Source organism: Ochotona curzoniae, unplaced genomic scaffold (genome assembly GCF_017591425.1).
Source record: "Ochotona curzoniae isolate NIBS_2020 unplaced genomic scaffold, NIBS_Ocur_1.0 scaffold_4506, whole genome shotgun sequence".
Taxonomy (NCBI): domain Eukaryota; kingdom Metazoa; phylum Chordata; class Mammalia; order Lagomorpha; family Ochotonidae; genus Ochotona; species Ochotona curzoniae.
In genome coordinates, this window is record NW_024467119.1 from 53770661 (window position 1) to 53796430 (window position 25770).

The 25770-nt window shown below is 41.2% G+C and overlaps 1 protein-coding gene across 3 annotated transcripts in view; it reads right to left on the bottom strand.

Moving 5' to 3' along the window:
* PRDM5 (PR/SET domain 5) overlaps positions 1 to 25485 on the bottom strand; it is a 161514-nt gene extending 136029 nt beyond the window's left edge. Inside the window, exons 1-2 of one of the 3 annotated variants that reach the window (XM_040966830.1) lie at positions 25302 to 25485; positions 9158 to 9241 (exon numbers count right to left, since the gene is read on the bottom strand). In XM_040966830.1, coding sequence (XP_040822764.1) covers positions 9158 to 9241; positions 25302 to 25394 — 177 coding nt within the window. In that variant the 5' untranslated portion in view covers positions 25395 to 25485. The remainder of the gene's footprint in view (positions 1 to 9157; positions 9242 to 25301) is intronic. The other 2 variants (XM_040966831.1, XM_040966832.1) reach the window with 2 other exon arrangements.
* Positions 25486 to 25770: the final 285 nt, after the last annotated feature.

The window sequence follows — 25770 nt, forward strand, 5'->3', positions numbered from 1 at the left end:
TATTGGAAAGTCATATTTAGAGAGAAACAGAGACAGATAGAAAAGTCTTCCATCAGCTGATTTCACTGCCCAAATGGCCAAAACAGCCCAAGCTGAGCCGATCCAAAGCCAGGAGCCTCTTCCGGGCCTCACATGTGGGTGCAGAGTCCCAAGACCTTGATCCATCCTCAAATGTTTTCCCAAGCCAAAATCAGGGAGCTGGATGGGAAGCAGGGCTGCCAGGGCACAAACCGGTGCCCATATGGGATCCTGGTACATCCCAAGTAAGGACTTTAGCCACTAGGCTACCATGCTATGCCCATGCAATGTAGCTTTTATAAAGCATTTCCTTTTTATAAATGCATTGCAAATAACTAAAATTAATCACATTTAATTTAATATAATTATATTCTATTCCCTATCAGAGGCCAATTTCACATTTTTTCAGATAAAGTATCTCTTTAAATTCTCACCTTTTTATATTGTTATAAGAAAAATATCACTTCGTTTTACTTTGTCACAGAAAACATTGTTGTGACCTATGTGGCATAACTAGTTCTATGTTCATCTTGTCCTGTTGTACCAACTTCTCATCGTTACTTAACTGTGCATCAGACATGCGTTTTCTTCATACAATCTGGCGTTTGCCGCAGCAGTTAAGACATGGCTTGGATGCCTATATTCCACATCAGAGGGCCTGGACCCGAGCCCAAGCTCTGCTCCTGATTCCAGCTTCCTGCTAAATGCACCTTCAAAGCCACAGGACTGCTCAAGTGCTTGGATCCCTGCCACCAGTACAGGAGACTCAGACTAAGTGTCCACGTTCTGGTTTCAGCATAGCAAGTCCTTGCTACTGCAAACCTTTTAGAAAGTAGCAGATGAGAGCTCTCTCTACCTGTCCCTCTACCTCTCTCACTCTCTCAGCCTTGCAAAATTAAAAATGAAAAATGAAAGAAACATATAATACATAAAATACACACTAACTATGAAGGCACATTTATAGCAGATACTTCTATGTAATTACTAAGTAAAACCTACAAAGGTATCATTGCTAATAATGCTTCCTGCATAAAATATTTTAAAAATTTCTGCTCCTGACTCTGTAACACTTTCAAATAAAGTCTCATTATTTTAATTTTTAAAAAATCAAAAGTATGACAGTGTTGCACGGTGTGTAGAATTACCCTATTGACAGCAACTGACCCAGTTCTATGATACTTTACAGCATTAAAAACAATGCAGGGGATGGCATTTAGCAAGTAATATGCCTATATTACATCTTGGAATGCCTGGGTTTGCTTCCCCATCTCCAACTTCTGACTTCAACTTCCTACTAATGCAGACCCTGGAAATCAGTAGTGATGGTTCAAGTAGCTGGGCTTATGCCCTGAGAGTAATTAAAACTAAGTAAAATTTAAATTCACTATTAAGAAAATTTCAAGTACTCAAGAACCTCAAGTAGCCAGTTGCTACCCTACCAGATGGTGATAAACTGTACACTTAGGTTGAATGGGTTTTTCCAACAAACGTGATATTTGTTCATTTTGTACATAATATGGTATGACAACATCTCAAAATTCAATTACGGTGATTTTCTTTTAGAGTTATTTATTCATTTGAAAAAGAATGACAGAGCAGAAGAAACATGAAGAAGAAAACTTTTCCAAATGCCTCCAACAGCCAGCCCTACGCCAGGCTGAAGCCAAAGATCAAGAAATCCATCCCAGCCTCACAGCAGCTGGGAGTGGATCAGCAGCAGAGCAGCTCAAACACAAACGGGCACATCGAAACAGGATGTTCCAGCCTCAAATGCAATTACTTTGACTAAGACGTAATAATTATATATATTTGTGGGATACAATGTGATGTATTTCAACATAAGAATATAACAAACAGACCAAATCAGGGCAATCGGCACTTGCCTTCCCTTACCATTACTCTATATCTGAACATTCTCAACTCCTCTCATCCAGTTCTCTGGAAGATAACAAAATGCATTGCTGTGAAACACTCCACATTACTCCTGCTATCTGCATTTTGTTCAAGTGGAGTCCTTCTAAAGCGTTATTACAAAAGAGAACAGAATGTTCGAGTGCAAATGAATTACTTCAAATCTCCCCAGCAGTCTTCCTTTTTTATGCTCTCAGTGTAAATAGAATATAATTAAAAATTATGACAGGATTAGAAGGTCCATTAATAATGTTAGTCTAATTACACTAGCACTGCACTTTCTGAAAAATGTATTTTCTTTTGTTTTCATTTTCTAGCAGGGCATTAGAAATCTACCAATAAAGAAAACCTGATTACTACTTTTCATTTTTATTTATACAGCAAATACTAAAGCTAATAACAATTCATATTAAAATTCCCTGCACTGCTATTTTTCTTTCCAAAAAAAGTTCCTTTCTGAGGATCTGCAATAGAGTCTCAGCAATAGGTCCTAAATAGGAGTTGATTGAATTTTTACTAAAACAACATGCTTAGAAAATTATTCTGAGAAACACTGTTCTTCATATGAAATTGGGTACATTGTACTAATGGATATATAAAACATTCAAAGATAATGGCTAATTGCTATAGAATTTTCTTTTTAGAGTAATGAAATATCTTAAAATTAGATGGTGGTCATGACTGCATATAATATGATTATAATGAAAACTATCTCACTGTCCATTTAAAAGGGTATGCTTTACGGGATATGAATATTATCTGATATTGCTGCTATTAAAAATTCACAAATGTCTCTGGCAATTATGTCCAAACTTTCTCCAGGACCTCATCAGATAAGCAAATAATGACACCATTGCATATCAGATAAGCATACTTTAAAAAATTCATAAAATTCCCTTTCATTTTACATATGCACAAAAATGCACAGAGACATTATCAGAGTGGCATTACAGACAACAACAATTTGCAGCTTTCACTTCCTGGATATTGCTCCATAATTTAAATATGGTTTATCCCTGTCATAGGTAAGACAAGGAGGCTCATTTCCTCAATGCGGTAGTGCGGGGAGATGTGGCCACATGGGCAGTATTCAGAGCCTTCAGGAAACAGTCTAACAGCATCATGTGCTTTGCGGGAGTGAGTTCTCATTTCCTTTCTGCTCTTTGGCCATAGCATCATTACCAGCCTTCAGAACCAAGAACCAAAAACAAAGTCTCTTTCATCCTAAATTCCCAAGCCCAACTATTCTGTAACAGCAACAGAAAATGGACTAAGGTGATTACTTGGTGCTAGGACACCACTTGAGATTGGTGCTGTGAAAACATCTCTAAAACATAACAACCTGATAGCTATATGCATCTCCATTCATTTACACTTTTCCTGACTTCATTTACATTTTCCCTCTTCTTGAAACATTTCCTATACCCTCTAGCCATATGTAAAAACACTCCTTACTTTAATACTTCCTTTAACCTAAAACACTTTCATTAAGTGTGTTATCAGTACTCCCTAATGAAAATATCCATGTAACTTGGAAATAATGCAAGCTATAAGTACGGGGACTCAGCTACTAGCCGTTAAGTTTTATCTTCTCTACCAGGTTAGTTTTGCCTACGTAGGTAAACTCAGCATCTACTGTTTCACTTGGGACACAGCCAGCTTTTAGGTTTGCTAAAGACAAGCAAGAGCCACTCTCATGGAGGATACTGCCTAAGAGATATTCCGCCCATCCTCCATCCTCTAAGAAAACCACATCTGCTCACATGTCTACCTTCTCTGGTGAAGTCTGAAATAAAGCTGACTACCCCCACTCCAAGTTATGATCACTGGATCAGAACAATCACATTACTCGTGCCAAATGGGGAAGAGAGATGCCACCTTCCTCTGACTTGTGAGGGTAGATCTGTGAGAGTGACAATGTCCTTGAAAAGGTGCTCTTTGTTCCTCAGGGGCATGAGCCTGTCTGAAACCTACCTGTTCTCTGCTTACCAAGTTGAAGATTAAGCCACTATCAAGGTGGATAGAACTTAGGTAACATTAAGCTCATTGATCAATGCTTCCCAAAGCCCATGCTACTGAACTTCCTCTCATTTAACATAATGTCCTTCCTTATTGCTCAGGCAACATGGGACTGCAACTAAGCATTATGTGATAAAATTCCTAGAGTGCTACAAGTTGTGATCAGAACCCAAAAGATAGTAACAGTGCTCTCACAAGACAGAAAATATTGTTTTTAAGTCCAACTATCTGACCAATTCCTAGCACTCTGCTAATCATACCTTAGGCTTGGCTGACACAGTTATACAGGAAGCACTCTACAAGAGATAAAGAACAGTCACACACACACACACACACACACACACAAAAGGCAGAACTTCCAGAAGACAAGTCACAAAGTCACATTTGCTTGCTTTGTTTTTTCCCTAACTGGAGAGCTAGCATCAGAAAGAACGGATGATGACATTTGTTTTTGGAGTCCAGGCATCCTTCTAGAGGGCTTCTTAGGTGGTATTTTTCCACTAATGTCTACATTAAATGGTTCCATTTGGAACGAACACAAAACGTTATCATCTGTAAAAGAAAAACATTTGGAGAAGAAAAGTTTTTGTTCCAAACACCTAAAAGGACTTCCATAAACAACAAAGAAAAATAAAAGATTTTCAACAATTGAAAACATTTTTTCCCAAAACTAAAACACATTGGAAACCTGGTACTCAGTCAAGTTCCCAACAACAGAGCAGCTGCAATCACCAAATAACTGCAAAGAAAAAGAAAAAAAAACATGTAAACAAAATGTCTAGTTTAATAATCAACCCATGAGCGCCTTTAAAAACTGTCTTTCAGTCAAATCTGCATCTTCAAGAAACATAAAAGCAAAATGTTTGCCAAGTAGGCAAACCCAAGCTAGTAAGTGGCTAAAGGAGTCAGCAAGTCGTTTCTGCTTCTAACTGTCAACTCACATGTTTTCTAATAGCAATGATTAAAAAGTTAACACAGTCAATATATTATTAAGCAAGAATTATTTGAATATTAAATATGAAATAGAAGTTATTCAATGATGCTGTGCAATAACAATAAGGCAATAGCAAAGCCCAGATTCCCTCCAGCAGTCTATAATGTGGCACACGCTCCATCCTTCCATTTCTCTCAACCTCAGTCTCCAACTGCCCTCTCAGAAACATCACCACCTAGGATGTATATGGTTCAGGAAGGATATTTAAAAGCCATACTTGACTCCTCTCTTTCAAGAGTCAAGCCGTCAGCAAGCCCTTCCTAGTGTGTGACCTACATACAACACACTACCAGCAGCCAATCATTTCTCTGCATCACTGAAGCCCACGTCCAGGTCACCCTGAAATCACACACATCAACAGTCTCTCGACTGGTCTCCCTGCCTGTTAATGCCTTCCTACAACCTGTTCTCCACAAGGCAGACACAGTGACCTTCTCAAGGCATCAGTGTGTCTTCATTGTCTTGCTTATACCCATCAATGATTTCCTCTTGCCATCAGAGTACATCTCCAGATCTGACCCACAACGATCTCTCTAATCCTACCCACTACTATTGCCCCTTCCACTTACTAACCCCTAGTCATACTACACTTGATAGCCTCCCTGGCTTGCTTTCCATCCTGTTTACATTCAACAGACCACATTCATTGCCATCTGGGCTGCAATCTGGTATTGTATTCCAAGTGTTCTTGACATGCTGGCTCCAAGTCAAACTGACAGCTCAGCTACAGCAGAACTCAGGGCCTTGCATCTCACTGTTCCGATTCATTTTTGTAGGGCAATGTTCTGTGGAAGTGTCATAATCACAGAAAGGTGCAGAAACTTAAAAGATACAGTGCAATATATTACCATAAAATAAACACTCTAAGTAAACTAGTACACAGATCAAAAAACCACCCCGAAAGCATTCCCAGGTTCCCACTTGTAATCACTGCCCTCACAACAAGGCAAACACAACCCAGATTTACAATCTCCTAGATTAGCTTTACCTCTTTGGGAACTGTATATGCAATCAATCATACTCCTTTGTCTCCAGCTACTTCACTGTATGCCATGTTTTTGAAATTCATTCATGTTTGTAAGCATAGTAAAAGCACATTGATAATCACAAAAGTGTTTCTAAAAAGTGACTGCACCAATTAAAAAACAAAAACAAAAATATAAGCTGTCAGGGCCAGTGCTGTGGTAGAGTGGGTAAAGCTACTGCTTGTAATGCCAGCATCCCTAAGGGACACAGGTTCAAGTTTTAGCTGCTCCACTTGGGATCCCACTTTCTCTAATGTGCCTGGAAAACTGCTTGAGCCCTAGCTACCCACGTGAGCGATGGCTACCCACGTGAGCGATGGCTACCCACATGAGTGATGGCATGGAGTCCCAAGATCCTGGCTTCAACCTGGCATAGCCCCATCCTTGCACACCCGGGATCCCATATGGGCGCCAGTTATAATCCCAGTGGTCCTGCTTCCCATCCAGCTCCCTACTTGTGGCCTGGGAAAGCAGTAGAGGACAGCCCAAAGCCGTGGGACCCTGAACCCACGTGGGAGCGCTCCTGGCTCCTGGCTTAGGATTGGTTCAACTGCAGCCATTGCAACCACTTGGGGAGTGAATCATTGGATGGAATATCTTCCTCTCTGTCTCTCCTTCTCATGGATATCTGACTTTCCAACAAAAATAAATAAATCAAAAAAGAAGAAAATAATAATTATTTTTTAAAAAATATACATTTTGATTGTTATATTTTGCATATGTTTTATCCAAAAGAATAAAATATTTTCTAATGACATAATAAACAAAATTAAGAAAATTTGATATGCTGCATTTTTTAATACATAGCTATTTAATAGATGACAATAACTAACTGTTCTCATCTGTTCTCATAACATAGCTGTCTTTAGATGTAATAATAATAACAATAATTTTTCATCAATCCTAAAGGGTATGGATTTAGGAAAACAAATCAGTGTAAAACATTTTATTATTATTAGGCTCGTGAAATAAGAAAGATTGTTTTCACAGTATTCTTTTGCTTTGCACTTTTACATCTGCAGCTCCAACAAAGAGACCTTATGGTCTATGTGTTTCATTTGTTTTACCAATTTTCCTTCCAAAAGATAAATTACTTATCACATGAGTTAAAGATAATATAATAGGAGGTTATTGATCTATATCAAAGTAAAATCATTTGAATTTTCCTATAAAAATGTCACTCAGAATTAGGACATTTCATTTGAATCTCCAGTTTTCATCTGCTTCTTTGGAACTCTGCATTAACTGCTATACAATAAGAGGTTTTTGTGCAAAGGGGCCTAACCCAGCATCACTGGACTGTGACATATCGTTTTGCTCCACTTACAATGCATCACACTACTGAACACCCAGCAGTGTCAATAAACTGTTCACAGTATGAGGCATTCACAGTCACAGCATGAAAGAGAGAGAGAGAAGACAGATATCCAGGTGATCTCAAAGTAGGTGCAAAGTTGAAGACTGAATGACCTACTCAAGATGACACCATTCACTCAGAACTGACCAGGCCAATTTCTACATTGCCAGAGGACCACTTTGAAAAAGGTGGAGAACAGGCACAGCCAACAGGGCTGAGCTGCCTGGAGAAATAAGATAAGGGATTCCCCAGCAGCTGCTATAGAACACCTGCATAACGGCCACAGCAGGTGGCAAGAAGAACACACAGAAGGCGGCATTCTTCAGGTGACTAAATTGCAGGTGCCACATCACAAAAGATGTGTTGGAAGCCTTATGCCAGTGCTGGAAACAAGGAATTTATACTGTGGCATGACATACCTGAAAAATTACTACAAAAAGGGAAGATCTTGGAGATTTTAAAACACAGGATTACTGAGAGTGTTACCAACAGGATTTAAATGGATTTTGGCCTTTGAGAGAATCTGAGGGAGCAGAGGGTGAAGAAAAGGCTAGCTCAGCCCCAAAACACCAGGCAGAGCAGGCAATAGTTAAGGGAAGAAGAGAATGCAACAAAGAACCCATTTCACCAGTCAATGAGAGGCAATTACAGTCAGATGCGATCCCAGCCCCAAACTCTACACCTGATCTGGGCTCTGAGAAATCCAGAATTCTGTTAATATATTTAATTTTAAGAAGAAAATTTAAAACTAGGCATTTTAGGAATGAATATTTGGTGCAATGGTTAGGTTACCACTTTGGGACACTCACATCCCACACAGAAGAACCCCAGTTCAAGTGTAAACTGCTTCTGAGTCCAGTTTCCTAATATTTCACATCCTAAGCAGTGGTGTTCAAGTACCTGGGTCCCATCACCTATCTGGGAAACCTGAACTGAGCCCTTGGCTCTTGGCTCAGCCTGGACAAGCTCCGTCTTTGTGCACATTGGGGAATGAACCAGCAGGTACAAGATACAGCTTTCTCTGTCTCTCCCAATCTCTCTCTTTTCTTTCTGCCTTTCAAAGAGATAAAATAAGTAATGTTAAAGGAAAAACCTGAGGCTATCAAGAAGTATGAAAGACAGACAAGTCTCAGTCATTCTGCACACAGAGCTCAAGACCTGCTGGCCAGTTCAAGAATAAAGAGGTGCTGGTCAGTGAGTGCTCTGAAACATGGGCCACCTGCAGGCTCTAAACTGCTCTGCTGAAAACCACACTGACTTGGATGCCAGGAGGCACTCTTCCCTGCTGTCACTGCTGTCATGCCCTCAGCTAATGGAGGTGTTTCTCTCTCTCTCTCTCTCTCACACACACACACACAGAGCAGGTGTGACCTGACTAGTGCCTCCAAGCTCTTTGATGGGAAAGGGCAATCCAGGTCTGGTCCACCGGAACCACTAGCACTATAAGCCCAACTCCGGGAACTCAGAATTGGTTCCATACAATCAGAACTTCAAGGGAAAAATAAGTTGAAGTGAAGTTTCATTGATAAAACTCAATTCTAAGTCTTGGGAATTCTTACTTTAAAATTCAAACATCCATATATATGGAAAGTCTCATTCAATAATTAGTTCTATACTCCAAATAATAAAAAAAAGAGCTTGTTAACTAAGATATTTCAACATCCTGTTTTAAAAATGGTATACTTTCATGTTGTTCAGGTTCTTAAAAATTAAAACATTTCAAAACATAAATACTCCACTGGAGCTGATTTCAATGATCAAATCCTTAAAACATATTAAATAGCATAAATAAGAGCATATTTTTAATGCTTCAACTAACAGTCCCAATCCTACCTCCCACATGAGCCTGTAATCCATATTTTCATCCAAATCTTCGGGCATTCTCTTCTCTCCTGCAAATGGTCCAAACTTTTCACCCTAAGAGGCAATGATTATATGGAAAAAGAATTAACACAGTGATCAAGATTAAACCATGTTTAATCTTCCAGATTTTTTTTCTTTAAATCTGCATGAACAATGTTTGAAAAACTTTGAAAATCTTCACAAAGATTCATATATTTAAAATCCAATTTAATCTGGTTTTATCCCAAGAATCTGAATACACATAAATGAAACCAATCTAAGGAGGTTAAACTGCTTAACTTTCCAGCTCCTGACAAGACCCTGAACACAGTCCCTCACATGTTTCAATTCTTTTCATTGCCTCAGGCAAGCAATCTTAAAATGAAAATCACTGAGTTTTGTCTGACTTGAGAGACGAGCCCACCAGGCAGAACATCACCTGGTTTCCATAAAAATCATAAATCCATCCCTATTATACACAAGAAAGAAGTATGGTTGCCATTCTCAGAGGAGGACTAATCATAAATAAAGTTTAAATTCACCTGCCAATCTTTGCAACAACGAACAGTGCACGCTGCGCAGGAGGGTCTCCCAAAGGGTTTGCTTTGAACCCCACCTGCATGAGAAACCTCAAATAAAGAAACCGGGAGCTGCATTTTTTAAAAAGATTTATTTCATTTACTTGGAAGAAAGATTTACACAAAGACAGAGATAGAGATTTTCTTCCACCGTTTTATTTTCCAATTGTCTCTGCATGCAGGCATAGGCCAGGTGGAAACCAGAAAACAGGAGCTTCATCCAGCTCTCCCACATGGGTGGCAGAGACCCAAGCACTTGGGCCATCTTTCACTGCTTTCCCAGGCACACCAGCAAGAAGCTGGATAAGAAACAGGACATTTGGTACTTGAATCGGTGCTCATAAGGATGCCACCTTTGAAGGCAATGGCTTAAAACATTAAGCCACAAAGCCAGGCCTGGACAGCTGCATTTTGAACAGCAACTACCTCAGACTCACTGAAGTAGACCCTGCACGTGTTAACTGTGAGGAGCTAGCCCCTCAGTCAGTTCTGCGAGGACTTGGGAGGCCACATATCAACATGCAAGAGACACACTTCTCCGTAAGGTGACAAAAGCAAGAGCTAGAGATAACACAGGGAGTGCTAAGTTTTAACCCAGCCAGAGTCTGCAGAAATACGGGCAGAGGGTACATGGATCCACTTATGCTTTCGAATCTTCGTCTAACCTGCCAGAGACCATTTCTCATACCCTTAGCATGGGTTTGGAAGAAGAAAATCCCAAATCCCTGGAGGAATAGTAGATGAATGTCCCTGGAGGCAGAGGTGGGGCAGAAAAACCTCCACTACCATGTTTCAAAAAATACAAATTACTGAATGAACAATAGGAAACTCAAACCCTGGCTTCCTGGGAGACACGCCAACTGCTGGAGCAGACCTTGGCCATGAGAAAAATCACAGGATGTGTTCTAGAACTGGAACTCCTCAGTTGCTGATGCCTGTGCAGTGGACAGCATGGCCAGATGCACATGGGGACATAACAGCCAGCTGGTCCCTGCAGCGAACGTCAACTGCCTCCTCAGAGGAAGGAATGCAGAACAGGTTGGACAATTCATCTGGCTAAGGTTTACCACTAAACCTGGGTCTGTGTCTATGGATGCACTAAGATGGACTCAACCAACAGACCTTGAAAAGATTTTCTCAACTCCAGAGATACCAAACTAACAACTTCTCAGAACTATTAAAACCACTCAAGTAACACCCTCAGAACACTCATCTCATCAAGGTCCCCAAGGCGCCACTGAAGGACTGTCCCCCATCCCTGGGTGCTAATATAGTGCCATCGGAGGACCATGCCCATCCCTGGGTGCTAACATAGGCGCCATCAAAGGACTGTCCCCCATCCCTGGGTGCTAATATAGTGCCATTGGAGGACCATGCCCATCCCTGGGTGCTAACATAGGCGCCATCAAAGGACTGTCCCCCATCCCTGGGTGCTACCATAGTTTGACAGCAAGTAGTAACCAGTTCACCCTGCTCCCCTGGGGACACAAAAGAAAAAAAACTTGAAACATTTGTCCCACCCACCTTCCTCCATACCTGACTGTCCTCTCAGTAATCAGAGTCCCCACAGGTGTGCAGCCCTCTGAACTATGTAAACAACAATAAAAATAAAATAACAATTTTTATTTCATCAAATAAATTTAAGTCGCTTTGGCTACCGGATACAAAAATTCAAACATTATATTCTCAATTTACTAATACTACTGGTGGTGATAAACAATACAGATATTTGAAGCACAATCTAAACTGGCCTTTAGACATATTAGATCTTCTCTCACAAGGAAGCCTTCTCCTAAGTAGTGAAACATCCTTCTCTAACTTTACTCAGTGTTTTCCCTGTTATAAAAATGGCATTTCCTTAAAATTATGGTTATAAAATCCTGTTAATTTACCATTTCCTATGAAGATTCTAACTCATATTAAGACTAGTTAGATTAGAATACTTAGGTGAGAATCTCCATAGGGAATGGATTGCTTGGGCAGCACACTCATCAAGAAAAATCAGAGCCCCACACACCACATACATATCATTATTTCTTCCTTAGGTTAACTTACATGAAATTGACATGAGGTTCATAATTCAAGACAGGAAGGAAACCCATAGTTTCCAAACAATCTTTCCGGGAGCCTCGAAAATGTCTAGTTGACATCTGGTCATTGATTTTTCCCTTTCGAAATAAAGTTACTAAAGATCGTGTCGTAGCAGCAGAAAAACTCTGGGCTTCCCAATTTCTGGCTGCTTATGTGTGTCTGCAATATTGACACTACCTTAAACTGGAATTTCTTCTCAAGAACTTTCCTAGAATTTTACTTGTATCTCAAGATTTAGCATCTCAAAAGCTTCTAAGCTAGGTAAAAAGGCAGCCCATTCCCAGAAATCCAATTATATGCATCTAAAAGACACACTTGGAAAGGGCCCAGATCTGGAAACAGTATGCATACCTAAAAAGTTTTCCCATTCTAATCACTTGTTGCCATATCACATTGTGGGGCCAATTGTGCTAGGGATCTGCAAGGCTTTTGGAGAAACCCACAATTCACATTTGTATGTGAAATCACTACTTCTCTACAACAGTGATGAATTCCAAGTTTTCAAAACTCTGGGGAATAAGTTGAATGTGACATTACAGTAAATTGAACTTCCACATAACAAACTATAGGACTCAAACTCATACATCTGACAGATCTCATGACCAGCCTACAATGAGACTTTGTTTCCATTCAAAGCATTTCTCAAGGAAGCTGATAATGAATCCATATAATATGCCACTCACTAGACTAGACTGTAACTTTTAGTAAACAAAAAGTGTATGATTGCAAAATGTGGGCCATTCTCTCTCTCTCTCTTTGCTTAATATCATTAGTAAAGGATTGAGAGTAAGATATCTTAGAGGAGTAGCTAAACCCTCAGAAGACTTGGACCACAGTTCTTGTGCTGCTTTTAGTCAGCTAAGACACATGAGATGAGGTACCAAAGCTTCCAAACTTGTGTTTCCCAAACTATAAAACTTTGAAATTTGGGTTAGCTGATTCTAATGTGGCTTCCAACTCTTTGTTTCCATTTAAAAATGCTTTCACAGGCCAAATTTAGAACAATTTTAAAAGCAAAGAGAACAAGAGCATTGTTGATTGAAACACAGCCACAAATTCCTAAATCCATTAGGATTGTCAGAAAGAAAAAAACAGAATTAAGAAAAGCACAATTTATTGTTCATTACTATTAAAATCACCAAAAAAATGTCATTTAAATTATTAAGTTATAAATTCTTTAAATTCATGAAAATTCGTGAAAAGAAACATATGACTATTTTGTCTTGCCTTTTCAATAATAATCTCAGATCAGGACAACCAAACTGCAGCAACAGATGGCAGAAAGTTGAATGCTCAGTTCCACACTCATCAAGGATGACATCTGCATTAGCAAATCACCATTTGAAATCCCCAAGAAATACAACTAACTTAAATCAGAAATATCAATGGTAGCTAACGCCATTATTAGGTAATAGGCTAATGGTGAAAAAGATAACCATCCAGGAATAGCTCATAGATTACTCATTAAGCCTGAAGGAGAAACAGTACCTGTACAATGGAAAAATTACCTTAACCTACTACAGGCATCACTAAGTATACGAAAGTCAAGCATCACATGCCAATTGCTACAATGGAACACCATGTAAATCAGCAAACACTTTGTGATGCATTTCTGCAAAAATATCTGTATTTAACTTCCAGAGAGAAGAAGAGCTTTTTATTTTAAAGCCCTGAAAAACAAAAGACAAATAATTCCAGATGCCTTGTACTCTAGGAACAACCGTGTGATGTCCTCAATAAGCTATTGTATAGAAAAGGGGAGTAAAGAAGGAAAAACTTCTAAAAGATTGAATGACATCTAATGATGCAAAGTGTGGCCCTTAATAGAACACAGTGCAAAAATAAAAAGCTATGAAAACATTTTCTGGGGAAAGTTAACCAATGTGAATAAACTAGTCATAGCAAACATTAGGAAATCACAATTACTGTTAAAATGCTTTAACAGCCATTTAAGAGAATGTCTTTATGCTGAGGCATAAAGTGGGAATGAATTGTCATAATGGAGTAATTTACTTTGCAATTGTTCAGCAAATAAAACTACATACATATAGATGAAATAAATGATATTAAAGTGAATCAATCTGTAATTCAATCATTTATATTTGAAATCATGATTTTTTTTTCACAGAAGGAGCCTAGAGTTCCCATTTGGCACTTAATAGCGTTTCATTTTTAAAATAATAAAGCATATCTGTGCTCTTGCAATGCAATCAGACCTTCAACAATCAGGCCTTAAATGTGCGTCTAAAATATTCACTATGAAAACTGCCCAATCTTCTTTTCCTACTGTGAATTCCAGGGCAGAGACTCTGTCTCCCATTGTCCATTATCCTTTGTGTTAGAAGACTGACTCAAAAAAAAATATATATATATAGAAAGAGAGAGATTATATACATATATATAAATATATAAATGTGTGTATACACACACACACACACACACACACACACACACACACACTGATGGGTCCAAGATAGAAAAACTATGAAAACCTGGAGGAGATGAGAGCTAATGATCTATAACGGAAATCATAATACAGAACTGCCATGAAAGTTTTCAGGCGAAGCTAAGTCAAATGGAAAAGTATGTGCTTTGATTACTCCGTTTTTTTACCCCACCTGGAATATAAGCATGACAGCAGGAGCTGACACAGCTATTTTGGGGCTAAAAGAATTGCAAAGGCTTTCACCCAGGCATTTTGAGGCACTGAAGCTAAGATAATAAATGTCCATCTGTCAACTTTCTGGTACAAGGACAAGATAAATACCAAATGTTTCCAACCGTAGTTGCTTTCCTTGCTGCCAGCTGATTACAGTAATATCACAAAATACAGTGGTGCACAAGCCATCAGTTATAAAATGATGCAATGGGAAACAGGCGAGTTGTGATGAAGGAGAATACGGGATGCTTGGCATCCTACATGTAGCATCTTTCTCTTCCACCCCAACCCTAAGCCAGTTACAGCAAAACAACTGCTGTCAGCCTCTCTGGGCAAATGGGTGTAAGTGAGGTCTGAGGAACCGACAGAGAACTAGTAATGTTGTGTAATTAACTACACAGCAGCAAGAAGCAGGACTAACAACAAGAAACCAGGGAATGCCAGCAAGAACTTCAAGTGGTAGGTAGGAGCACAGCCCACAATGTCCCCACATCCTGATGCCCGGCAAGTAAAAAGAGAGAAGAGAGTTGGCCAACAGAGAAGTGACAGGCTATCTGCCAGGACAGGCCCATGGAACAGGGACCCCTTTCTCTTCTACCCTCGCAGCACTAATACCACAATAGATTCTCCACGAGGAAGAGTCAATGAGTCAACTAAGAGAAGCAGCCTATATAAAGTATCCCAGTGGCCACAGGATGGGAAAACAGGCAGAAAAATGAGACCCACAGTCAATAAAGTAGTACCTCCATAGCAGACAGATAGAATACTTTAGTTAATGAGAATGTTTGGATAACGTAAGGTGATTCAATTGTAGCACAAAGAAAAAAAAAATCTCTTTGAGTGTTAAAAACCATAACTTTCTAATTATATACTTTAAGGTAGGGGCAGGGAAGGCATTATGACCCACACTACCAGTCCCAATCACTCTGCTTCAATCCAGCCTCAGGCTCAGGTTTTCTGGGAAACATGGCCTTAGGCCCCTGACATCCAGGGCAGAAACTTAGATGGATTTCTTGGCTCCTGGCTTTGGCCTGGTCCAGCCCTGGCTATTGCAGACTTTAGAGACTAAACTAGCAGATGGAAGACAATTGCCTCTCTCTCCTTCCCCTCTCCTCTTTCAGGTAGATGAAAATATTATATAGAGGATGAACCGAAACAAAAAAGAGATAAGAATCAAATCTCAGAAATATTACCCCCCCAAAAAAAGGAAATATAGGGAAATAAAAATAAGGTAATTAGAAAACAGGTCCAAGAGATCAGTAAAGAAAGATAAGTTCTTAAACCAAAGATAATTATTTCTGAAGACTAAATGGGCATGCAAGATAATAAAACGACTTTGGCATCTTTGAGTAAAATTCCCAAACTCTAAAAATAAAGACAGGGTAGACATATGGCACCTTGGATAGATGAGGCCTGGATTTGAGTGCCTACTCCACTCCCCATCCCAGCTTCACCAGTTAGAACCCTAGGAGGCAATAGCTGTTGGTGAAAATGCTTTGAGTCCTGCCTCCCGTGTAAGTGAGCCAAAGCTCAGGGTGCCTGGCTTCTGCCAGACACTGCTCTGCATATGAGTACCTGGGGAGTGAACAATGGGTCTAAGATTCTCCCTCTCTCTCTTTAGCTCTCTCAATGTGTGTGCATATGTATACATAATTCAAATAAATAAAATAAATATAATTGTTAAGTAGGAATAAGATATTTGATGAGAACAGGTAAGACAGTACTCACAAAATATTAAGATTCACACTTGCCAAAATTGTGGGAAAACATCTGCTAACTACAAACAAAATGTACAGCATTTGAACTATTTACCCACTCAAGAAACCCTTTACAGGCACAGGGAAAAAATTCATTTGATGATCTATGCAGATTCAGAAACAACATTACTCACATGATTTAATGAGAGGAAGAACTTTAAAAAGCACCTTAGTGAATGAAAAATCAAAGATGTATAACTGGCACATATTCATACATTACTTACATGCTACAACAACCTGGGTATGTGGGAAATATAAGCTGGGTAAAAATCCTTAAAACTACAGGAATATACCTTTTAGTTAACACACCAGGAGGTGTTAGGGATGGAAAACAGGCAGGCAAATGTATTCTGTAAGCTGCACGGGTATAGAAGTGGAGGAAAAGAGAGAACAAAGGTGAACTGGGAAACATGTGGATAAACTGTTTTTATAAAGGAAATAATCAAACTTCAGCTACCAAATAATAAAAACCTACATATCTCACTGTACAAGAGTGGAAGTGTAAGCATATCATTAAAGAAAAAGAAGAGGGGCCAGCACTGTGGCATAGCACATTAAGCTGCTGCTGGCAATGCCAGCATCCACTAGGGGCCAGTGAATCTCAGCTGCTCCACTTCCTATCCAGCTTCCTGCTTATGGCCTGAGAAAACAGTAGACAATGGCCCAAAGCCTTGGGACCCTGCACCCGTGTGGGATACCTAGAAGAAGCTCCTGGCTCCTAGCTTTGGATCGCCTAAGCTATGACCATTGCAGCCTCCTGGGGAGCGAATCAGCAGACAGATCTTTCTCTCTGTCTTCCTTCTCTTTGCATATCTGCCTTTCTAATAAAAATAATAAACAAACCTTTAAATACAAACAAAGGAAAAAGCATTGCATTCTCTGTGGCAAGTAGGAGAAGCAGAAGTTGTTGGCCACCTTGAGAGCAGGTAAGAAATTGGTTAACATTCTACCAACTTGTAAGATGCAGGGTTAGATGCACCACAAGATCCAGACCCAAGATGAACTCACAGATACTCATAGACCCTTTTCTAAAGGTCTCCCCATCTGAGAAAGGTAGAAAACTAGCAGAACAGACTCCTTCAGTGATACAGTCCCAGGAGGGAAAAAGCAGCAGCTCTAAGTACGGCACTATGCCCTACACAACTGCCCTGACACAAGGACAAAGGCACTAGATGCGGGGAGGGAGTAGGGGGGCAGCAAATAGTGCCACCTGAGAGCAAAGGCAAAGACCCACTGCTCCTGGAAGAAGCACAGGAAAGAGTACTTACCCAGCAGTTTAGATCCAACCACCAAGGCACTCCTTCCACTGGGGAAGGAACACAGAGGTTCTCCCACAAAATACCAACCACTCATAAAGGCAAAACATTGGTTTCCCCTGAGGAAGGTCAGCAGAAATGAACAGGACACTGACACAAGAGCACAAAAATCGCTCTCCGCACATCCCTCACCATCAACCAACCAAGCATCCAGCAGCAACACCACACGCATCTACTGCAGAGAGAGGACGCATGCATCGCCAGGAGACAGCAAAACATGAGAAGAATCGCTGTCAGCTGACCTATGACATCAGAAATAAACTTAGTTTAAGCTCTAGAAACATCTACCTAGGGTCCGGGGGAGTGGAGTAGAAAACCCATCTATTCGTTACCTACAGGAGACACATTTCACCAACAAAGATCAGCAAAAACTATACCTCATGCATTCTGATTTTTTTTGTTACATTTCTTCAAAACACTTTCTTCTGATTAAATTCTTCAATTACTCATAGATCATACAGTAGCAGCATTTTCGTCAAGAAGGTTCTTGATTTTCTTTTACATTGCTTCAGTGACACATTAGTCATTCAGTAGCATGTTATTTAACTTCACGGTGTTGTTAATTTCTTTTTTCTCCCTGTTGTTGTTTGGTGGCTTTTAATTTAAAGAGATGTTTAGTAACTGTGTAGTAGAGACTATCATATCTAGCAGCATGTTATTTAACTTGATGGCATTCTAAATTTCTATTTTTCTTCCTGTTGTTGATTTTGTTTTGTGGCTTTTCATTAAAGGGAATGCATAGTAACTGCATGATGGAGACTATTATAACCAGATGTGAGGATACAATGCAGTATGCATCTCTACTTCTAGACAAAGATGGACTCCCAATGAAACTGTTTACTATATCTTGACAACAGGATGCTGGTTCTCTGCCATTGTGCATGCACATAATGATGGACATATATATGACTGTGTATGAAGAACTATACTACAGTAATGATATAGGGGAACTCAGTGAGGGAGGAGGGAATCGGGGAAGGAATAAGGGAAATCCCAGAGCCTATGGAACTGTATCATTAAATGCTAATAATAACAATAAGTAAAATTTAAAATAATAAAAAAGAAAGGGTGATGTGGAGAAAGGAAGCAAACAGTGTGGCACAGCAAAACCACTAAATGCACACACCAACATCCCATATGTGTGCCCATGGAGTCCTGGCTGCTCAACTTCCCATCCAGCATTCTGCCAATGCAAGTAGGAAATCAGCGAAGGTAGCTCAATTACTTGGGTCCCTGAACTCACAGGGAGACAGGGATAGAACTCCCAGCTTTGGCCTGGTCCAATCCTGACTGTTGCAGCCATTTGTGAGGTGAACCAGCAGAGGGAAAAGTCTCTGCATGTGCCGGTGCTTTCTCTTTAGTTCTGCATTGCAAGTAATGAATAAGTCCTTTAAAAAAATTAAATGTCAAATGCCAAAGTGAGTTTATTCTTATGATATTTTTATTTTTAAAATTTTTTTTTTACTGGAAAGGCAGATTTATGGAGATAAGGAGAGACAGAGAGAAAGAGCTTCCACTCGCTGGTTAACTCCTCAAGTGTCCACAATGACTGGAGCCAAGCTGATCCAAAGCCAGGAGCCACGAGCTTCCTCTGTGTCTTCCACGTGGGTGCAGGGTCCTAAAGCTTTAGGCCAGCCTCAACTGCTTACAGGCCACAAGCAGGAAGCTGGAAGAGAAGCAGAGCAGCCCGGACACAAACCAGCACCAACATGTAATCCTGGTGCGTTCAAGATGAGGATTCAGCCACAAGGCCAACGCATCAGCCAATGTTGTAATAATTTCTGAAATATGTGTATACTTTTTAAATTTCTGAGTACAGAAATTGGTGGGAATTCTATTCTGTTTTTCTTTATTATTATTATTTTAGAGAAAGTAATACATGTTGCATATCCATTACCAAAAATGATTAGATTTTCAGAAGTTTGAACTTTTTTGATTGTGGATTTGACTTAAGTTTACTAAAGTCATTCATATTTCAAATGCACTTTTTTACATACAGGCTACAGCTAATTTTATAAATATACTTACAGCATCTGCGTTTTCACTATGACCCATCATATGAAGTCAAGGGTAGAATTTTCTACCTGTAGTATCATGCCAGCACTCACAAAGGCATAATTTTGGAGCATTTTTAACTTTGGACTCTCAGGCTGTGTCTGGAATGGCCTCATTTCAAATGCTGCTTAATCCACTCATCGTTGATTCAGCCTTCCTCAACATCACTCCCCACATTCACAGAGCCAGGATAATAACGCCACCTGTAGCCTTCTTATGCTGCCTAGATTCAAACATCAGAGACTATGAAATGTTGTTATAAAATTAAATGCAATGAAAAGAAAGTATATGCTCAAAAAAAAAAAAAGAAAAGAAACTGACTAAAAGGTCATCCCCCCTTCTGCCAGTGCCTCGTAAAGATAGTTGGTCCCTGAATATCTATCTGTTCAGGTAGCTGTTATTATTGAAAAACAACCAGAATGTAAAGTTTCTGCAAAAGCATTAATCAGATTATCTACTGTTTTAATTCTATAGTAACACCAGGAAATTCAAAGCTACTCTGAGACAACAGGAGGGTGGCTGTAGGAACACAAAGAGATAACCTGGATGGCAGGCATGAGGGATTAGTAGTCCTTTGATTACATCCCCAGATTAGTTATCATAAACCACCAGAAAATAAATCAACAGCCAACTTACAGAATTTGAGCACTCAGATAAAAAGCCATTGTTTCTTTAGGAGAGTCACCTTCCAAACTGATCAAACAGAACCCCACATTCGATAAATTCACTCTTCTCCTATCAAAACTGTTATGTAAGTTTTTCCTCTGTTTATAGATTTACTTTGCTTTTTTCCTGTTCTAACCCTGTACAATTTGTATTTTATTAATCGTTTTTTTATATATATAAACTCAGCTTTACATTTTTATTTGAATTTGTTGCTGTTGTTGTTTTACCTCGGAATTTTCCTTCACTAAATGTCTGACACAAATTCCTCAGTGATAACCCGGTTGTCTCCTTTGTGCTAAAAAGCAGGATTACCAAGGCCCGGGCACCTGGGAAGCAGCTGGGAGTGTGAGGTGTCCTCACCAACTCCCAGGCTTCCGTGTCCTCTCTGTGTAATGCTCAGGTGTCAAGGAGATTACTCTCTAAGTGTTTTTAATATATATATATATATATATATATCTTTAAAGATTTATTGACTTATTTAAAAGGCAAACTTACAGAAAGGGAGAGACAGCGATCTTCCATTTCCCGGTTCACTCCCTAATTGGCCACATTGGCCAGGACTAAAGCCACAATCCCAGAATTTCATCCAAGGTTTCCCATGCAGGTGAGGAACCCCCACTACTTGGAACATTTTTTGCCACTTTTCCAGGGGCATTAGCAGGAATCTGGATTGGGACATGGAGTAAATAGGACTTGAACCAGTGTTGATATGGGATGCCAGGAGTGAGATCAGTGGTACGGTCCATTACATCGTGATGCCAACCCTTTGCAAAGTTCTTTTAAACAGTATCATTCAGGGCAGTATCAATCTATTCTCCAGCCCAGCGTTCCTGTACACACTTTCTCTTCCTCTTTCTGATGGAACCACTTCACTGCATGTAGACTAGCCCTATAGAACTATACCACACTCAGTATTGCCAACAAGCTGAATACAATCGGTATAGTATTCTGGCAACAGGCACATTTTAGCAGAACCAGTGCGTACAGAAGACTCATCTCATTTAATCACTGTAAAACGCCCAGGGTCATCTCATTTAATCACTGTAAAACGCCCAGGGTCATCCAGTCTCCTCTGGCAGGTTGAAAACAGCCAAGCAAATAAATCCACACCCTGACTTCCAGAATCCCACGCTACTCCACATTGTAAAAGGCACTCTGCAATGTAATTATGTAAAAAACATCGATATGGGGAGACTGTCCTGGTCTAACAGGTAAATCCAATCTCATCATCATGGTCTTCAAAAGAGCAGAACAAGATCAGAGACAGAGGGCAATGCTACAACAGAAGCAAAGTTAAAATAATGAAAGATCCTAAACCAAGGACTTCCAACAGTCCCCCACCCCAGCCCAAGAAATGCAAACAGGTAAAGAAATTCCTGGAAGGAATCAGCCACTACCACTTTTTGTAGACTATGGACCTCCAAAACCATAAGTAACACATGTATGTTATCGAAGCTCTAAGTGTGTGACAAGTCTTTATGGCAGAAGCAACAAAAACTCAAGGATGTCAGTAACTTTTCCCTACCAAGCAGCTGTGGATAAGACCACAGAGTATCTTCAGAATGTGAACTAGGAAGCTGCATCTGTTTGTTAAAAAGGTTAACTAGGAGTGAATTATCCCAGGGGAGTCAATTCACTATGGCTAGTGTTTGCTTAAATTTTAAAAGCCTGGGCCACACCAGTGCGCAGTAGCCTTAGTGGCTAAAGTCCTCGCCTTGCATGCAGCAGGATTCCACATGGGTGCCAATTCTAATCCTGGTAGTCCCACTTCCCATCCAGCTCCCTGCTTATGGCCTGGGAAAGCAGTCAAGGACAGCCCATAGCCTTGGGACCCTGCACCCACATGGGATTCCTGGAGGAGGTTCCAGGCTCCTGGCTTCGAATTGGTACAGCACTGGCCATTGTGGTCAATTGGGGAGTGAATCATAGAACAGAATATCCTCCTCTGTTTCACCTCCTCTCTGTACCTCTGACTTTCTAATATAAATAAATAAATCTTAAAAAAAAAAGCCTGGGTCTTCACAATACTCCTTAGTGTTTCTTTGCTGCTGGATTCAGGGATTTAGAAATCCAATAGAAACTTATATTTTATTTCAATTATGGGCTATTTCCTTGTTACTTTTTCTTTAGCCTTCTTTTAGTCCTCAGCTCTTTTAAGAAAAATATCCCAACCCAGTTATGAAATAGCTCTGCTATGCAAAAGACTGCTATGCAAGTTTCAAGCACTTCTAGCTATCCAGATTAAAAAAAAAAAAAAAAACAGGAGATTGGTACTAAAAAGTTCATGAAAAGCACATACGGTGAAAAATGTATGCAAGTATGTCAAAAGTTTTTGCACCTAAATAAACATTTTGTTCAGTTTTTCCATGAACTTTCTGAAGTGTCTGCCTAGTTCAGAAGATCTGAACACACATTACTGGAGAGTGTATCAAAAAGAGGAGAGGCATTTTTCAAAAGTCAGCATAAGAATTCCAGATTCCAGCAAGAAGTAATAATTGAGAAAGTTTGCCATCTGCAAATTGGGGATAATAATTAACTGATTAAGACCGTTCGATGATAAAATCAAACATGTTCAAGTGTTTCAAATAGAAATCCCAGGCTTGAAAATGTGTGCCCAAGATACTGCGAGACTGCCCCAGACTCCTCACCTAGAGGGCACTTCAGTGGAAATGTTGACGCAACTACTTTGTCACCAGCCTTGGCCCTTCAAAGGCTGCTCCAGTTTACTCAAACTATAGACCAATCAGCCACAGCCACACTGACCACGAGCACAACGTAGGGTCAGACTCTCTGTGTCATCCAGGCCAACCTTTCTTTGCCTTATAAGCTCATGGGAAAAATGGTTATCACAGATCCTGCTCATAAGATTAACTTACTATCTGTAATCAAATATGTACAGTGCCTGGCTGAATCAATCCATTTGTATAACAGGAACTTGGTCATTTTTATATAACTAATAATTTGTTAACATTTTCAGCACAACTTTTAAGTCCCACAGTAAAGAAAAAGTAGCTCATTTGGTTAATATTGCTTAATGTGGTAGCCTATTTCCATCACTCACTTTAGATGTTCTTTCACCAACACAGCCTACACGTAGCACACGAGTTTCTGATATGGTGCAGCTCATTTGTAAGCAAATGACACCAAGACCTACCCAGTCAGTTCACTAAAAACTAAATCATCTAGATCCTTTTCAGTGATCTGTTTAGATGCGAACTGAATGGAAATCTGTTTTATACATTACACTAATGAAGAAAAATAGGTGCCTATCATTGTATATGAAAATGTTGCAATCATATATGAGCAAGCTGTCCATTCAATGCCTCCAAACTAGGCATTCCAAATAATCAAATACATAGAAAAGAAGTTGAAATAAAAATACAAAGGTATATTTGTCAACCATTTCTAAAAAATCTGAATACAAAACAGATTAAATAAAATTCTGATCTTTGTAGGGCTGTTTGCAGATTATATTCATAACATTAAATGAACTGTGTTTAGCTTTTTTAAGTGATTGTATGTACGCCAGCAGAGACCATCACAATAAGTTTATTTGAGAGGTTTTCACATGGCCCTGATAATGAATTAAAATCAAAATCTCAGTTTTCTACAGAAGTCATTTATTTGGCTTTGGAATAATGTTGGCTTCAGCGTTTGGCAATATCTACTCGATGTCTCCAAATTAGACAGACTGTTCATTTCAGTTTTTCACATTTTGTACATTCTCCCAAACTCCCATTCGGGTGTTTGCTTTGGCTCTGGAGGATGCTGTCCGTGGAAGCCTCTCTGCAGTAACCAGCACTGTCCAACCCTCGTCACCGGCACCTCAGGTCAGAGGCTGGAGAACAGGAGTGACGCTCAAGAAAAGCACCCTGCCTACAGCTGGCACACCTGACCAGAACACGCCTGTTCTAGTCTACACCTCCATTTTTCAAGCTACTCACTAACAGGATCAGGCGCCAAAAGGGACCGACAGGGGCTCCTAACACTGTTCCACAGGCGCAGAAAAGCCTGAGCTTCCGATTCTGAAGCCCAACTGGGCAGGAAAGGGAAACCCGCACATCGTGTTCTCCAGTTACATGAGGTCTGACGCCGATCAGTGGGTTAGCCACTGTGGGTTTACAACCAAGTACAGGCCCACCCACACTGTCTCAGCGAGCAGTGCTCACCGCCCCCTTGGTGGCTCCAACTTCACATTTGCGAAAGGACCTTCGCACTACAACAGAGTTCTTCCACGGAAGCTGCAACTCCAAGATCTGGAATGTTCCAGGAACCCCTTGGGCTAACCTTGGCCTTCACCTTCCAACATTTCCAGGCCCTTCTATACAAGAAGTGCGCAATACACTTGCCCTGATCTCATTCCCCTAAATTTCTGGAAGCAAAGCTCCAAGATCCTAAGTCACAAAAGACTGGGGGGAACAGAGAGAAAAAGATCATAAAATCAAAGATGATCTGGCAAGAACCTCTGGTAACCCACCAAACTAAGGTGGGAGGAGGATGCTAAGGCCTATGTCCAGTGAACTCTCCACCGCCCCTTCCTCTTGGCGGTATCTGCCCACGCTGATTCCTCCTCTGTGAGGAAGGCAAGGTTGGCAGCGCGCGAGCCGGCGGGTAGGCGCACACCCCCGCCTACGCGTGCCGCCTCACCAACGCCAAGGCGCCGCTCACACCCTTAACCTAGGAAGAGGGAGGCTCCCTCCGGACCCACTTCCTGCAGGGAGAGGAAAGACATCTTGCCGCAGGGAGGCCGCCGGCACTTCCGCCCCTGGACCAGCCGGCCGCGGAGCGCGCCTTGCCCACACCTACGTGGCGCTGCCCGCTCCGGGAGGCGCGCGGTGGAGAGGCCACCCCGCCGCGCCCCGGGGTCCCCCAGCCTTCCCGCCGGACGCCAGGGCCGGCGCCGCGCACGGGACGAGCGTGGTATAAACGCTCCGCAGGCCCCTCGCCCTGCGGCGGGAAGCGAGCGGGAGGAGCAGGGGCGTGCGGGCAGCACCCCTTCCCCCAGTCACCCACCTTTCTCACTCGGCGGGCCGTGTAGAGCCCCATCCCGTCCTGCACCCGGGACGACTTCAGGGAGAACCTGTCCGGCACGTACATGCCCAGCATTTTCCTGGCTGTGGCGGCTTCGGCCGCCTCCCCTCAGCACCAGCGGCCCTTTACGCCCGGGGAAATTTGGGGTGCCGCGGGGGTAGAGGGGGAGAGGCCGGCGGGAAAGGAGGAAATGGAGTTTTCCTCCCAGAATCCCCACCTCCCCGCCGATTCCAGGATCCCCCGCGGCTCAGCCCCTCCTAGTGCAGGGTCTGGCCGGGCCCCGAGCCGCGGCCGCTGCCATTGCTGCCGCGGGGGCGCAGGGGGCGCGGGTCGGGGCGCAGGGGGCGCCGGCACGCCGCGCGCTGATTGGCCCCAAGTTGGGGGCTCGCGCCCGGGCGCCGAGCCCGGAGCCAAGCCGACCTCGGGGCCTCAAAGCCCGAGCCCCTAGCCC